Source organism: Ochotona princeps, chromosome 6, assembly GCF_030435755.1.
Source record: "Ochotona princeps isolate mOchPri1 chromosome 6, mOchPri1.hap1, whole genome shotgun sequence".
In the NCBI taxonomy this organism is placed as follows: Eukaryota; Metazoa; Chordata; class Mammalia; order Lagomorpha; family Ochotonidae; genus Ochotona; species Ochotona princeps.
In genome coordinates this window covers 67,668,842-67,686,554 of record NC_080837.1, presented here as the reverse complement: position 1 = coordinate 67,686,554, position 17,713 = coordinate 67,668,842, and the positions used below count along the sequence as shown (strand labels likewise).

Below are 17,713 nucleotides of genomic sequence, written 5' to 3'. Positions count from 1 at the left end.
GAACGTGGTGCGGTGGCGACCGTACGCGCCTCAGCCGCCTCTGAGAGAACGCGCGCAGCAAGCCAGCGGGCGGTGGCAGCAGCGGCAGCGGCGGGAGACTCGGCGCGGCCACCGGCGACGGCGAGCGGGACGCGGAGCAGTCGAGAAAGTAGTTCGGCGCTTAACAAAGAGTGGGGCCGTCTCCTCTCAGGTACCCAGCCGGCCCTGGGCCCCGGCAGGCAGGGAGGCCGGGTCGGGCCGGGCCGGGAGGTTCGCGGGCGGCCGGGGGATCAAGAGGGAAGGGCCGCGGCTCGAACGGGGCTGTGCGCGAGGGCGCCGGGAGCCCTTTCCAGGCTCGCTTCCTCAGGGCCGCCGGCGGGACGGAAGGAAAGGGGCTGGACCGCGCGGGCCGCTTGCAGGGTCGTCGCCCGCGGCGCTGCTGACTCGCCTTGGCTTGTCCCTTGTGCAGGCGGAGCTGCGGGAGGACGCTCCATGTTGGGAAGCGGCGCCGCTCGCCCTCGTTAGCGGGAATCGGGGCGCCGCGGGGCAGAGCCGCCGGGGGCCGGGCCCTGAGCGAAGATGGAGGCCCCGCCGCGGCCTGCCGCGGACATCCTGAGGCGGAACCCGCAGCAGGACTACGAGCTCGTCCAGAGGGTCGGCAGCGGCACCTACGGAGACGTGTACAAGGTGAGGTAGACCGGGCCGAGCGGCCGCCGGGCTCCCGGGAATCGGGCCGCTGTTCCGATCCAGCGCACGGAGAGGGCGGGATGCTCTTTTATTGTTGCATCTTGGAGAGGAAGCGACCGGAGTCCCTTTTCTACTGTACTCACTGCACTCTCCATGGCTGGTTCCCGGTGCTACCAGCCAGTAGAAACGAAAACCACATCGCTGCAAACCGCGGTTACCCTTTTTTTTTGTGGTGTAAAGACTTTGAAAAGTTTATTTATGGTTTTGAAGCACGTTTGAATCTGCTGTGGAGTTATCCTGAAGGGTATTCTAGTGTCATTTTGCTAAGATGCTTCCTGGAAGACAATAGCAGAGAATATTGACTTTCGGGCATAAAAACAAAAAGTTTATTGGATGAGCTTGACTGAATTAAGCAATAACTTTAAACAGAAGTCCTGTGAAATCCTGTTTCTAAATTCTGGCTGTTGGCAACCTAATGTTGGGTTAAAGTGGTATGTTTACAACTATCATTCCATGTAGTAGATAGTTTTCCTGGCAGGAGTTTCATCATTTGTATCTGGTTGATGATTCAAAATGTAATAGCGGCTTGCTGGCTTCTTTTTTTCTCCTATATTAGCAATTCCCCTGTTTTGGGTTTGTAACATCCCATAACCACAGTGGATGGATAAGATCTGCATGTGTGTGTGTATGTGTGTGCACCTCTGTGTGTGTGTGTGTGTGTGTGTGTGTGTGAATGTGTCGGTCTCTACATGCCCTCCAACCGCTGCTCTTTCTGTGACTTTAGACAAACTGTGTCAGTGAAGTTGAATCGTCTTAATTTAGGATTTAAAGCAAACCAACACTGGGTTCTCCAACAGCTGAGAGGAAAGAGATTGTTAGAGATTGCTTTTTGTTCTCTGTTCCACAAAGGAAGCATTAACGCAACTTTGGAGATATTACCTGAAAGTTCCCTTACTTTTTGCAACAGCGTCTTGGTGTATTGGATTGGCAGCTGGCTGAAGAGCATGCACACCATTCTTGCAAACCAGAGACTGGCACATAGCTGAAATGGCCCTGTGTCCTGTGGGTAACTAACCAGTACATGCCTCTGTGGGTCATTCCTTGTTTTGCACAGGTGATAGGAAAGAAAATACCCTTTCTTCCAGCTTATTTGCATTTGTGTAATTTTCTCCCTATTAGTAGTAGCAATTCAAGGTGGTCATGACAGCTCTTAGATAGTTTTGATTCTACTGTGATGAGCTCCAGTGGCAAGATTTTTTAAATTCAATAAATAGGCATTGACTTTCCTTTACTGGGTACCCTTCTAAGTACTGAGTTGTCTGAGTTGTTGGCATCCCAGCTATTTTTTTTTTTTTACAGGATTCTCCTTTTTATGTAAAACTAGAGTTGATGAACTCTTTCATTGTTTACCCCTGTATTACTCAGTTTGTGGAATGCTCTTTTAAACATGGAAATTGCTATTTGCTGCCTTAGTGCCATTTTTAGGTCATCTTTGTCTTATGATTCACTATGTATTAGACAAGTTTAGATCACGTTGATTGTGCATCAGTCTCAATTCCAGTTCTAGCTTTCTCTTCTCCCTACAAGAAAATTAAAGGACTCATTTCCCCTGCAGAAAGCTGACCACCATTGCCTGTTTTCTTTAGAGATACAGCAGCTAAAGCAACTTATCTGGAGCAGGGCTTTATTCCTGCCAGGAAAAGCACAGGTTGTGTTGAGGTGCCTGTTTCTTACCCTGTGTCTCTCAAACAGGCTGCTAAGACTAAGATTCAGAGACTAAGTATTTATTATACCTCATCTTCACACACCCCTCCAAACTCATGATCCTCTCTCCTCACACTTGATGTTACACTTAGTGTATACTTACTGCACACTAGGCTAGTCCCTGATTCCTAAATATCCTTAAAACGTTCATGTCTCCTGTCTTGCTCTCTTTTGTTCTAATTATCAGGAATTGGCCCTTCTTGTGTCTACCTGTTGCTTTCCTGCCAGTCCTTGAAATCCTTTCCTGGACACTCCCCCAGCGAGCCCAGACCTTGCCTGTATCTCTCGCATCTCCTCTGCTTCAGGCCCTCCCTCATTCCGTGTTAACCGCATTGGCCTGCTTGCCCTTCTTTGAACATAGTAAGCAGCTTCCTACCTTTGGCCTTTATGCATGGTATTTCCTCTGTTGGAGGTGTCTTCCCAGGTAGCTAAATGACTTGCTCCTTTCCTCCTTAGTTTACATCCTCTTCATTTTCTTCTTCTTTTTTTTCTTTGTATATATAATCATCTAACAATGTTCCACTCAATTTTTTCCCCTTTTTATCTCATTCGACAAATGCTCCATGAGGGCAGGAGTATTTATCTGTTTCTTGTTCACAGTTCTGTCTCCAATAGCACCCAGAATTATACATATCAAGCTAAGAGTAAGTACTTTCTTTTAAGATTTGTTTATTTTTTCAGGCTTGGTGTGGTGGCATAGCAACTAAAGTCCTCGCCTTGAACGCACCGGGATCCCGTATGGGAACCAGTTCTAATCCCACGAGCCCCACTTCCCATCCAGCTCCCTGCCTGTGGCCTGGGAAAGCAGTCAAGGATGGCCCAAAGCCTTGGGTTCCTGCACCCGTGTGGGAGACCTGGAGGAAGTTCCTGGCTCTTGGCTCCTGGCTCCTGGCTTTGGATCGGCACAGCACCGGCCGTTGTGCTCACCTGGGGAGTGAATCATCGGACAGAAGATCTTCCTCCCTGTCTCTCCACCTCTCTGTATATCTGCCTTTCCATAAAAATAAATAAATCTTTAAACAAAAAGATTTTTTTTTAAATTAGAATGGCAGATATACAGAGAGGTGGAGAGACAGAGAGGAAGATCTTCCGTCCGATGATTCACTCCCCAAGCGGCCGCAACGGATGGAGCTGAACCAATCTGAAGCCAGGAGCCAGGAGCTTCTTCTGGGTCTCCAATGCAGTGCAGGGTCCCAAGACTTTGGGCCATCCTCGACTGCTTTGCCAGGCCACAAGCAGGGAGCTGGATGGGAAGTGGGCCTGGCGGGATTAGAACTGGTGCCCATATGGGATCTCGGCATTCAAGGCAAGGACTTTAACCACTACGCTATAGCGCCAGGCCCAGGAGTAATTGCTTCCTCAAAATTTCTGAATAGGCGGATAACTGGCAGTGGTCCTGCCAGCCAGTACTCTGAACCTTTGCTGTTGGTATCACAACATTAAATTAGTATTAAGAATTGTTAAACTGTGTCATGTAATACAATGTAATTAATGAAGAAATGGTATTACCCACAAAAAAAAAAAAAGAATTGTTACATGAGGCCCAGTGCCTTCATCTATCGGCTAAAGTCCTCACCTTGAATGTGCCTGGGATCCCATATGGGCACCGGTTCTAATCCGGTGGCCCCATTTCCCATCCAGCTTCCTGCCCGTGGCCTCGGAAAAGCAGTCCAGGACGGCCCAAAGCTTTGGGACCCTGCACCTGCGTGGGAGACTTGGAAGAGCTCCTGGCTCCTGGATCAGCACAGCTCCAGCTGTTGCAGTCACCTGGGGAGTGAATCATTGTACGGAAGATATTTCTCTGTCTCTCCTCCTCTCTCTCTCTCTATATATATATATGTGACTTTGCAATGGAAATACACAATTTTTTTTTTTTTTAAGAATTGTTACATGAAAGACAAAGAGAGGGTTCTTATCTACTGGTTCACTTCCTGAAAGCTTATAGTGGCAGGGCCTGGACCACACAAAACCAGGAGCCAGAGTTCCAGGAATTCAATCCAGGTCCCCCAGTGTAGGGGGCAGGAATGCTGTTCCTTGAGCCTTCAGCTTCCCAGGATCTATGTTAGTAGGAAATTGAAGTCAGGAGCTGGATGCTGCCCCACATGTGGAACCCAAGCTCTTTATTGTGGAATGTGGTGTCGTAAGTGGTTTCCTAATCATTAAGCCAAATGCCTACCTACCAATGCTTGAGTTAGAATGTAACACTAGGTTCCATCAATGTCTTTTGTGATTTCTGCATATGTATGTTTATTACATGTTTCAAATATTTGAGTTTCATGAGAAAATGTTTCTGAAAAATTATCTCAGTCTATTCATTATCAGTGATCTTAATTCTGTGGCATCTTGTCAGTGTATATTTCGTAATTTGCCTAAAAGAAAGACTTTAGTGCTGAGCTTTTGAGTCAACTTTAACTGTGTATCAGTATTTCTGAAGAGATGAAAAGCATAGTAAATTTTAAAACACTTGTCAATCTGTGGCATAAACTAGCACAATACAGTGAATTTCGAGGATAAATGAGTTGTTTTCAATGTTGGCTCCACTATTTTTTTTTAAACACTTGAAACATCTTATGAAGCAGAAGATTTGAAAGAACTATAGCTTTGAAATTGTGGATTACTATTTTTTTAAGTTATTTTGCACACTTAATTAATTTATTTGGAAAAGTTATTCAAAGAGAGAAAGAATTTTTTATTCCACTGCTTGACTCCCAAAAGTCAGGAGCTTCTTCCAAGTCTTCCACACATGTGACAAAAGGTCCCAGCACTTGGGCCTGCTTCTGCTGCTTTCCCAGTTGCAGTAGCAGGGAGCTAGATGGGAAGCAGAGCAAAAGGAGCACAAACTCATTGGGTACTGGTACCCATGTGTAATACTGGTGTTGCAGGCAGCCACTTAACTCATTGTGCTCCAACACTGGCTCCCTGGATTATTCTTTACAGTCTGCAAAACTGCAGAGCCCTCTGAGGCTCCTGTCTTTTCTGTCAATCCCCAAGAAGGAGAGCTTGGCCTTAAACTTGCTGTTCCCTGGCTGAAAGTAGAATAGCAGTGTTAATGGTTGTCCTACACAAATGGACTAAACAATGAGGGTGGAGAGCAGGAAGTGGAAGAGAAGGGAGCACAGAAGAGAAAAGGAATGGGGTAGATGATGAATTACAGATTTAATTTCAACTGAGCAAGCGTTATATACTATAAAACTTAAATTTGCTAATAGGATGGGGGAAATATGGAGAGTTCTTTCCACCATGTTCTAGAACTAATGTGGTAGTCACATAGTCAACAGTACCAGCCATATGGCAGTCTTTATCCAAATATGTGTATCAAAATTGTTTCTAGTCTAGATTCCAGAGATACTCTAGGAATTTTTTTTTTTTTACCTTTGTGGGATGTAAATTTATAGTGAGCAGTCCTCAGTACTTCTTTCAAAGGTTTATTGCTTTTTCCAATTGATGGTGGTAGTAGGAGATGCTTATTTCCAGAGGGCAGAAACACGTAGTTGTCTCTTACATGCCACTGTGTTGTGACAAGTAGGTAGATGTTCTATGAATATTTGTTAAGTCACCATATAGAAAAGTAGTTAAAGTGTTAATAATTTAATGTAATTTGTTCAAGTTTTTTTCCTAAGTGTTTTTTTGAAAAAAGCCTATACAAGACCTTTATTTATTTGAAAGACAGCTACAGAGAGAAAGGAGAGCCAGAGAGAGATTTTCTATCCTCAGGTAAGTCCCGAAGTCTGAAACCTCATCCAGGTCTCCCTCATGAGTACAGGGGCCCAAGGACTTGAGCCATCCTCTGCTTCTTTCCCAGGCATTTTAGCAGCAAGCTGGATCAGAAATAGAGAAGCTGGCACAAGAACTGGTACTCACATAGAATGCTGGCACCTTAGGCAAATTCTTTACCTGCTACGCTGTAGTGCCAGCCCCACTGTGTTTTTAACCAGAGTGTTCCACAAATAGTTTTGTTTAATTTTTTTGCTGAGATCTTGATGTATTTCTTTATCCTGCTCTGTTGGAGTGACTCACATTTTCCCATCATTAAATATTCTTAAAAAATGCTAACTTTAAGGGATCCACTGATTGAAGCTTCATTTAATTATACTGTTTCATGTTTGTTATTTCCAATTTTAAATCTTTGTATAACTATGAATAACAATGTGTCTAGAAACCTTTGCCCTATAGTCTTATTACTTCCACAAATTGTAGATGAAGTCTTGTCCTCTGGGCAGTAGACAAATTGGGGCTAACCGGGTGAAGCCCTCTGTATACATGTTCTCCCATTAGCTCCCTCAATCACAGGCACAACTCTGGAATAACTTCATCATTTGAAACATACTCCAGGTTCCCATTGTATAGAGACAGTACCTGATAGATCCCATTCAGTCGTTCAGCAAGTACTTAGTGAGTGCCGACTTTGTGTACTGTGTGTGGATGCAAACAGAAGACAGTATGCCATTAACAAAGAATATATAATTTAGCCAGGAAAACGCATATAAATTTTGGTTGTTTTGGTAAGTGACATGGTAGGGGGAAGAGGAGGAAGTAAACCAGAAAAGATTAACAAAGGAAGGAACGTCAGCTGGATTTGTGAAAAAAATAGGGTACTTTCTCAATGAAGGTAGGCAAAGATACCTGAGGTCTGGGAATAGTACGTGCAGAGACGTAATAGGCAGAGAACAACCAGATTATGAACTTTGTGTCTCATAAGGTACTGAGGAAACATTTGAACGGGAAATCTTCATGGTGTACTGGAGAGGATGCGTACAGAATGACTGAAAGTGAAGGAACTTGCTACAGAATAATTCAGATGAGAGTTAATGCAAGCCCAGGGTTGGACACCAAAGTATTAGGAGGTGAAAGAATACGTTAGTTTTGAATCAGATTTAGAAGCTAAGCAACCCCTGGTGATCACTGTGCAGGGCCTGGGGCAGAATGATGGCATTAAAATTTCTAGCTTGGATGACAGCTTTGATGCTATCAACAAAGTTAGGAAATAGCACATTTGTGGGGTCTGGGTTTTGTGTGTGTGTGTTTAACTGATTTATTTGGAAGGCAGAAGAGGGAAAGAGTGAGCTTCCATCTGCTGGTTTACTCTCCAAATGGTCACTGTAGCCAGAGCTGTGTTAGTCTGAAACCAGAAGCTAGGAGCTTCTTCTCAGTCTCCCATATGGATGCAGGGGTCCAAGCACTGGGGCCATCCTCCACTGCTGTCCCAGGCACATTAGCAGGGAGCTGGATCAGAAGTGGAGGAACCAGCACTGGAACCTGTGTCTGTATGGAAATGCTGATCATACGGTGGCAGCTTTACTCAACAAGCCACAGCACAGGGCCCTCACTCAGTATTTTTCCTTGTTGCTAGATTCAAACTAAACGGAAATAGGGAACTTGCCACTGAATCAGCTGTGCTAGCATGGTGCCTATAACATAGCATGTGTTTCATAAATAGTCTTGCAGCAACAGTGGTCCAAGAATGAAAGGACTAAGAGCAGAGGAAACGTTGGTATTATGATGCAGTGGGTTAAGCCTCTGCCTACACCATTGGCATTTCCTGCTCCACCCTACAGTAGCTCCATTTCCCATTTTAGCTCCCTGCAAATGTGTTTGGGAAAGCAATAGAAGGAGGCCAAAGTACTTAAACACCTGCCACTCACCTGGGAGACCTAGATGGAGGTCCAGGCTCCTGGCTTCAACCTAGTCCAGCCCTGGGAATTTTGGTAGTTTGGGGAGTGAACCACTGAACAGAAGATTTTCTTTCCCACTCTTTCTAGTTCTGGATGTTCAAATAAATAAATGCAGCTTAAAAAAAAAAAAAGAACAGAGGCGTTGAGGTGTGAATGCTAAATAAGGAAATAAAAGGGAAGTGTCCTGCTTCTCACAGCTATTTAGCTATGAAAGGGCAAGAGATGAGGCATGCAGAGGTTCCTCCCCCATTGTCTGCTTTTGTTCTCCCATGGAGACTGAGTGAGTGATTACAGAGTTCAGCCACCATTTCAGGTGACAAAGAGGATTGCTGAGCTAGAGAAGGAGTTTCACTGAGAAGGAATCTAGAGAAGGAATTTGGGAGGAATGGAAAATTTAGGAAAGTATTAACTGCAAAAATTTAGGATGAGACTGTTAGAGACCAAGATAGGAGGTAAATATATAATTCGCTCTTTCTCTCGCGTGCTCTGAGAACCTCATTTATTGATTCCCATCTCTGTGTGTTCCCTGATAAGTTAGTGTGAAGCACATTATCCTATGGAGAACTGGAATGATAGGGTAGAACAGATTATTGAACATTCAGCAGATTTATAGGAGACCCGGTCCTGGACACTGGTACTTGTTCAGTGAACCAAGTAGACAGTGATCTGCTCTGTGCTGGAACTTATCTTCAGGGATGAGGGATAGAGTGAAAAAACAGTAAAAAACAAAACAAAACAAAACAAAACAAAACCCAAAACTGTATGGTATGTTAGAAAGAATAAAGATACATTAAAAAGAAACAGTTTGGGCCTGGCGCAATAGCATAGCGATTATTTTTTTTTTAAAGATTTATTTTATTTTTATTACAAAGTCAGATATACTGAGAGGAGGAGAGAGAGAGAGAGGAAGTGGAGCCTCCGGGATTAGAACCAGCGCCCATATGGGATCAAGGTGAGGACCTTAGCCACTAGGCCACGCTGCCGAGCCCATGCATAGCAATTATTAAAGTCCTCGCTTTGCACACTCAGGATCCCATTTGGGCGCTAGTTCTAATCCTGGCAGCCCTGCTTCCCGTTCAGCTCCCTGCTTGTGGCCTGGGAAAGCAGTCGAGGACGGCCTGAAGCTTTGGGACCCTGCGCCTGCGTGGGAGGCCCAGAGGAGGCTCTTGGCTCCTGGCTTCGGATTGGCGCAGCAGCAGCCATTGCACTCACTTGGCGAGTGAATCATCGGATGGAGGATCTTCCTCTCTGTCTCTCCTCCTTTCTGTATATCTGACTTTCCAATAAAAATAAATAAATCCAGTACCACAGTTTCTTTATCCATTCCTCTTTCAACCAGCATCTGTTGTTTCCATGTCTTCCCCATTATAGATTGCAACTACCTGCTTTGACCTAGGAAGGTAGCAGAGAAAGGCCCAAAGCCTTGAGACCCTACATCCACATTGGAGGCATGAAAGAAGCTCTTGGTGCCTGGCTTTGGATCAGCTAAGCTCTTCTCAAGCCATTGCAGCCATTTGGGTGTGGATTGATAGATGGAAGAGTTCTCTCTCTGTCCCTGCTGCTCTGTGAAATCTACCTTTCTAAATAAATAAAATAATAAATAAATAAATCCTAAAAAGAAAACCCCAAATTATGTTCTTTATTAAGCTAGTGTATATCTGTCTGAAAATTTTAAATGGATGCTGTGTTAATTATCGTACACTGGGAGGATAAAACATGTTTTCTTGGGGTGAGTTGTGGACATGTATTCTATAAGTCAACCATCTGGCTAAAATGATCTTCAGTATTTATTTTTCATACTCTTCATAAGTAAGCTTATGTTGTGACTACCTAAAAAAAGAGGACACGAGCATGGTTCTGATTGTGTATGTGAAGCTATGGGCTACAGGTGGGAGCAAGTTATTTTAAAACGCCAGTCTACTTAAAGTTGAACATAGTCATATGTTCAACTCCTGCAGGCGTACATACTCTGGTCCCAGAAGTGACTTGTGGACACAGCCAGAGGGGACTTAAGATATATGTTATATTCTCTGTCTGTGTGTTTTAAAATAGGTTCAGCATTTTCAGTGTGTTCTTGATGTAGATAAATGAAATAATGTGGAAATTCACTAGTATTTCTTTTTTATTTTGCTTTTGTTTCCAAAATGTTTTGAAACTTTTAACTTCTAACTCTAAATTGTGGCTTTAGATCAAGAACACGGGAAGAGGAACGTGAAGCCGGTTAGCAAGTGAGACCTGTACTCTCAGAGCTTCTTTGTCAGTTTGAGAACTTTGTCTAAGATCAGATAAATTAGAATAGGCTTTTTGGCTTGGCAGTGTGGGACTTTTTGAGTGTTTGTACATGTTCGTTGGTTAATAGAAGGCTGCTGCTTTCCAGTTATGGAAAGGACTAGTTGGAGAGGGTATATGAGTCTGAAAAAGGCAAGGTGAGGTTAGTCCTAATCTAACTCTGCGTTAAATATTGTAATCTCCCGTGGTGTTTTGTGCAGTTTGGCTGGTTTGTCCTTGCAGGTACTTACCAGCTCCTAGCTTTCAACCTTTTCGTGAAAATAAAATCTGATGAAAATGACAAATGTAAATAATACATCTCATCAGTGTACTTTTTCCCTCACACTAAGTTCACTGCTTTACACATTTCCTATTATATTATAAGATATGTACTAATTATAATTAAAAATGGGCTTGGCAGTCTTTCTAGTTTGCTGGGAAATGAGGACTTTGATGGACTGATTTGAGTATGCATATGAACTTGAGCTCTCAGCACCAGTTCTCGGAGGCTTCCTTGTTAGCCCCTGGTGGTTACTCACACCCTCATGTTTTCCACTTGGATTCCAGGCATGATTTGTCTTCACCTTCAGGATGATTTTTCTGTTAGTCACCCTATATGCAAATGAGTAAAAGCAGAAACTGCCCTTTTCCTTGCTGTTGGATGCCCTTCCTAATGGCCTTTCCTCTTACCCTTACTTTGCTGGAACTTAGGTATGATTATTGTTGCTTGGATTAACTGAGTCCTATTAAATTCCAATGCTATTATGAATGAAAAAAAGCTAGTTATTTCAGGTGGGTTAATCTATCTTCTGTTTTTATTTGCCTAATTTAACAGAGCATTTGAGCATACTAATAACTTCCACCTGTGTCCTGTGACCCAGTCTGTCACTTGTCACACACACACTAACACCTCCTTTTTAGCTGCCCTGTGTTTTCTTGCCCCATTTAACCCTGTTACCAAAATCAGAAAGAACTCAATGTGAATATAACCAAATGCATTTAAAAAACTTGCTGTAAATTAACAACTTTTACAATACATAGTGAAGATCCTTGAGTTCCTTGCCTGTTACTTTTCTGGGAAAAGTGTTTTTTCCAGTAGCACAGGTTTCTGGATAGAACTTACTTTGCCATGTTTTCCTTCCTTTCCTCAGCATGGATCACTTTTGTTTTTATTCCTTTTTATTTACTTATTTTTAAAAATTTATTTATTTTTTCTTATTGGAAAGGCAGATATACAGAGAGGAGGAGAGACAGAGAGGAAGATCTTCCATCTGATGGTTCACTCCCCAAGCGGCCACAACAACTGGAGCTGAGCCAATCTGAAGCCAGGGAAGCTAGGAGCTTGCTCCGGGTCTCCTATGTGGTGCAGGGTCCCAAGGCCTTGGGACATCCTCGACTGCTTTGCCAGGCCACAAGCAGGGAGCTGGATGGGAAGCAGGGCCACAGGGATTAGAACCGGCACCCATATGGGATCCTGGGTGTGCAAGGCAAGGACTTTAACCACTATGCTATTGCGCCAGGTCCAAGTATTTCTTTAAATAAATTTCTAGAGTTAAAATTTTTAAGTTGTTTTGAAGTTTTATTGGATTTTGGCCAGTTATCCAGATAAGTTGCGTGGATGCCCAGTGATTGAGAGTTAATATCTTCCCTACTCTAAAACTTAAGCCCTTTGCTTTCTTTTCTTTGCCTTTAAGACACCTAGGTAGTTAGTTCAATTTAACTTTACATAAAAGAAATTCCCTTTTTAATAAATCTGCCCATATTGGCAAAAGGTTGGGAAAAGTTTTTTCAGAGACAAACTAGTATCTTAACAGACTGGGCAGAAAACTGTAATATCTATTATGTAAGTCATCAGGACAATTTGGCTTTAGGCTCTGAATTTGTCTTCCTTGTTCTGCGGGAAACCCTACAATCTGACCGCCTCCTGTGAAAGATGGAGGACCTGTCTAGACCTGTATAACTGCATGGAAGACAGCTTGGAAATGACTTGCACAAAAATGAAGAAACTTGGTTGGAATGGGAGAACAGAAGGGAGCTAAGAGTACCAATCTTGAAATTCGAATGAAGTCTGGGAGAGAAGTTAGTGAACTTCAGTGTTGAAGTCCATGTGAATAATGTGAAAATAGGTAAAAAGGAGCCTCTGAATCAGGGGGCCTGTAGTCTTGAAAGAATAAGGGAGATAATAGAGATTAGTATACGATATCTACAAGATATGCAGGGTGGTAAAGGTAGGGCTGGCACTTGGGGCAGTGGTTTAGTTGCCACATGGGATGGCCACATCCCATTTCAGAGTCCTTGGTTCAAGTACCAGCTAAGCTTCTGATCTAGCCTACTAATGCACATTCTGGGAGGCTGTGAGTGGTGTTTAAGATACCTGAGTTCTTCTGGCTTGGGCCTGGGACATCCCTGGCTGTTCTGGGCATTTGGGAAATGAACCAGTGGTTGGGAAACCTTTAAAAAAAAATAAAAGGAAGGAAGGAAATAACAAGTATTGTTTTCTGTCATCGTATCCTCTTCACATTCTTGGTTCCCTCCATACAGAATAATGTTACATCTTGAACTGTCCATATTTTTCTCTGGCCTTTGCACCTTCGTTTGGAGTTATGCCATCCATTTTCCCTTATGACTCCTACCCCCTCACACTTCCCCTGCTTTGTCTTAGATCTATTTAGATTTATTTTTTTCTGGAAATTTTCTATAGTTTTTTTTTTTTATTATTGGACCTTTAAACTCTCCAGTGTTGTCTTGTGTAACCTTTGAGAACAATTCCCTTGCTATATTTTATTGATTCATTTCTTGTGTCTCTGGCTGGTTAAGGACTCTCTGAAGACAGGAACTGTTTTTATGTTTTTGTTACATTGCATCCCCAGCACTAACAGCAGTGTCTGACGTAGAGTAAATGTTTGATAATATTTATTGAATGTGTGAACTAGTTGGAAGTAATGTCTGTTAAAGAATCATGTATAGAGTCTTACAGCCCTTAACATTTTGTGTTTCCTTCATTTGTGGAGGAATCAACTACTTCATGTTTCAAACCTTATAGGTGAGGTGTTGCTGCTTTTAGGTTGTAATTTGTGTTCTTGAATCGGAGGTGCATGATTCTGACTCTAAGGAACAGTTACACTGGACTTAGCTTGTCAAATCTGGATTTTGTTGTTTGGCTAAAGAAGATTTTTGGGAGATGGGACACACTTAAACCTGAAGCTCTCAGTTGGCTTCATGGCTATGTTGGGCGACCTTAAAAATAAGCAGAAGGAAAGCTAAATGGAGATGGGAAGAATAGTGAAGTAGGAAACAAAAACTATTTCATTTATCTTGATGGCGAATGTTTTGAGTATCATAGTTCTTTTTTATATATATATGCATGAGGTAGAGAGACAAGGCATTTATCATCTTTAGTTATCTGCCGTGGGTGGGCATGGGCTAGAGCTGGAAATGCAGCCCCAAGATTCCCACACCTTTAACAGATACTCATGGTTCCTTGAGTCATGCCTCCTGACTATTAGGGTCAACTTTAGCAAGAAGCTACAGTCAGGAGCTATCACCAAGAATTAAGCAATGCACCCTGATATGAACTATGGGCATCTTAACCTCTGAGCTGAACATGGGCTCCCTGCCCATATCTTTTATTGATTCCTAAAAAACTTTTATTATTTCAAAGGCAGAGTGACAGGAGAAAACAGAGAGACGCATCTTTCCACTGGTTGACTGCTAGCAGCAACCGTGTTGGACCAGGCCCAAGCTAGGAGCCCAGAACTCCATTCAGGTCTCACTAGTAGGTGGCAGGGTCCCAAGTACTCGGGCCATCTTTTGTTTGCCCAAGGCAGGGAGCTGGATTAAAAGCACAGCAGCCTGGACTCTAACCAGAACACAGATATGTGATGCAGGTATTGCAAACAGTAGGTCAACGTGCTGTACCCCAACACTGACCCCTGCCATGGCCTTCAGGTGATTGTGCTTATGTACTAATTTCTTTTTTCCTGGTTTAAAAAGTTTCCTTTCCACTTAATGGCTACAGTTGAGTATTACCTGCCAATTGTATGTTGAAAACTTTTGGTAAAATACTTTGACTTGTCTTTCTTTTAATAAATTGTTTTTTAGTTCAATTAAAAATCTTAGGGCATGTGGAAAAGTTCACAGTTTATGAAATTGGCAGTTGAATAATATTGTAATCTTTTTGCTTTATACAAGTATAAATTTAAAGGTGACTGCTAGTAACTATCAAAAACAAAAGGATTTGAGTTAAAATATTGTAGTAGTAATTTAAATGATAAAATGTGATTGAAAAATGAAAGAGATTGATGTTTAGAATAGAAATTTAGCTGGCAAGATTCTTTTTTGGGTTTTTGGGAATATTGATTCCATTTAATAAGATGCTTTCCCAACTGATAGTATTAGTTCCTTATTAATGAGAGTTTAATAAGATATGTAACCGTATTAACATATTTTATTAGATTTCTGGGGGTTAAGTATACTCTTAAGTATGAATATTAGTATATACCAATAGCTTACTGAAGTGAGTGGTATTGAATAATATACTTAGATCCTTTTTACGAGAGATGCTTTTGTGATTCTTCAGTAAATTATTTTATAGGTATAGGGCAGGCTCTTTAAATTCTTGTGTGTTAGCGTTAGAAGGAACTGAGAATTTCATGTTTAACTCATGTGAGAGAAATGTTGCGTTTCAAAAACCAAAACAAAATTCTTTTGGATTGCAGTGTGAAATTTTATGGTTAAATTTCTGAAAGATCTCTTTAGTAAATCAAATCTGTGAAGTCTCTGTTTAGAAGATTTTTTTTTTTTTCTGAAAGCCTCTTTGCCTTTCATTATAAAAGAGCCTGGTACTGCTTTCTGTTTTAAAAATCAGCTGGAAAATTACAGAGTACAAACATTTGACCATCGATTCTTCCACTAAAGAGAACAGAAAGATGTCGTCAAAATGGAGACTGACATTTAGCATCTCCAGAAGTGGGAGTTATGCTTTATATTGTTTTAATTTCTGTAACTACATGTGATATATTTTGACTTCTGTGTGGGAATGGAAAATTTTAAGATCCCACCATTGTTTTATGTGATTTTGTGATTGTTCAAAGCCTTCAGTGATGGTTTGTGTTGATTCTAATCATAAAAATTGAAAGTATCTGAAAATGTTATTTAAAAAATAATTGTGTGTTTTTTAGGAATTAACAGACTTAAATTTACCAAGTAACTGAGCTGATACAAAGATTAGATTTATCCTATTCTCTGCACACATCTTCCTCTTTCAGTAACATCTTGTATTAGCTTGGCACATTTGTGGGAATAATGAAAGTCACATTGTTCCATTATTATGACTATAGTTTACCTTAAGGTTTCCTCTTGGTTTTGTTCATGAGTGTGACAGCTACATAATGACTTGCATCCACCATTGTGGTATCGTGCAGAACAGGTTCACCACCATAAGCATCCCTTGTGCTTCACGCATTTCCCCCTCCCTGTCCTCTTCCTAACCCCTTGGCCGACATTTCTCTCCTTGCTGTCTCGGTCGTTTCACCTTTCCCAGAATGGTGTGGTATGTAGCCTTTTCATACAACATTGTTAAGCCTTTCACTTCAGATTTCCACATTTAGATTTTCTCCTTTTCATGGTTTGAGGACTCTTAATTGTTGCATAGCATTCTGTTACAGATGTAAAGCAGTTTGTTTACCCACTCACATACTGAAAACAGTCTTGATCACTTCTGGTTTTTGACACATGAATAAAAACTGCTATAAAGACTGGTAGGATTTTTTTTTTTTAATAAAGAAAATGATAACCTTCTTACCATCATCATTTTGCAAAGCATCTACCATGTGACACACACTTTGAGAGCATCCTGCCCCGAGTTGTGGTAACCTGTCTTTACCCATCCTGTAGATAGCAGGAGAGACTTCCCACAGGAGGTGACAATGAGCATGAGTCCTGGAGGGTAACTCCAGGCTAAAAGGTGGAGGGGGCGCAGCAGAGGAGAACACTGTACCAGTGTGAGGATGGTGTTTCCAAACTTGAGACCGAGTGATTTGCTTCTGACTGGTCTAAAATGAGAATTGATTGTTTTGAATTCTTGGAGAAATGTATTCTATATGTTTATGTTGTTGGCGATTGATAATCTGTGATTGGGAAGTATAGATTTTTTAAAAATTTCATTTCCAGCGAATAGCAGAGTGCACTGCCTTAATACTTTTTACTTGGAAGACAAAAATGAATAGCCTGATGTAGATATTTGTATCAGTCGTTGTCATAAAGTTAAGCATTGTATTCCTTGCCTGAAATTTACAGCCTAAATAAGTCAACTGTCACTGTTAAGTAAGTCCATGTATATTACTTTGTTATGCTACCAATGGCTCTTATATTTAAATTTTTGAAGCCTGAGATTACTTAAGGTTTTAGATGTAAAATAGTTCTTATTCTTTTACATTGAAAATCACCATACAAAATAACCATTATGTTATTTTCACAGTAATTTATTTCTTCATAAGTCACTGCTAAAATCTGTTAAATGCCATGCAATTAATACTTTCCTGAGCCACCCCTTTGAATGCCACTTTCCATATTGGAGTGCCTAGGTTCCTGTCCTGGCTTCTCTTTTCATTCTGGCTTACTGTTGGTGCACACTCTGGGAAGAAATAGGTAATGGCTCAAGTTCTTGGTTTGCTGCCATCTATCTCTGGGAGACCCGTATTGAGTTGAAGCTAAGAACTAATTAGCTTCAACTATGCCCAGCCTTGTTTGTTTTGTTTGTTAAGGGTGTGAGGCAGCAGGTTTTGAGATTTCTGTGGGTCTCTGTGACCCATCTACATATTCTGTCTCTCTGCCTTTTGTTTTGTTTTTAAAGATTTATTTGTATTTGAAGGGTAGATATTTACAGAGAAAAAAACAAACAGATGGTGAGAGAGATCATCCGTCTGCTGGTTCACTCCCCAAATGGCCACAATGGCCAGGGCTGGGTTAGGACAATTCCAGGAGCCTGGAGCATCTTCCAGGTCTCCCTCATGGGTTCAGGGGCTCAAACACTTAGGCCATCTGCTGCTTTTTCAGGTGCATTAGCAGAGACCTGGATCAGAAGTTGAATCATCCAGAACTCTCAAAATGGTGCCATATGGGATGCCAGCACTGTAGGTTGTGGCTCCATCCACAACTCTGGGTTCTCTGCATTTCAAATAAATACTAATAAAAATAAATATGAGATATTCACATTAAAAATATACTTTCTCACAAAAAAGCAATTAAAAATATACTTTTTTGTAGTAATTCTCAAGTGACACTTTATCTGTCTCTACCTCTGACTCTTTTCCCTGCTTGCAAGATGGCCCTATGGCCAAGTT

General features: G+C 41.8%; 1 protein-coding gene across 2 annotated transcripts in view; it reads left to right on the top strand.

Moving 5' to 3' along the window:
- Positions 1-21: 21 nt before the first annotated feature.
- Positions 22-17,713, top strand: part of MAP4K5 (mitogen-activated protein kinase kinase kinase kinase 5) — a 107,145-nt gene continuing 89,453 nt past the window's right edge. For both annotated transcript variants that reach the window (XM_058666402.1, XM_058666399.1), the window contains exons 1-2: positions 22-148; positions 449-666. In XM_058666402.1, the coding sequence (XP_058522385.1) occupies positions 559-666 (108 nt within the window). In that variant the 5' untranslated portion in view covers positions 22-148; positions 449-558. The remainder of the gene's footprint in view (positions 149-448; positions 667-17,713) is intronic.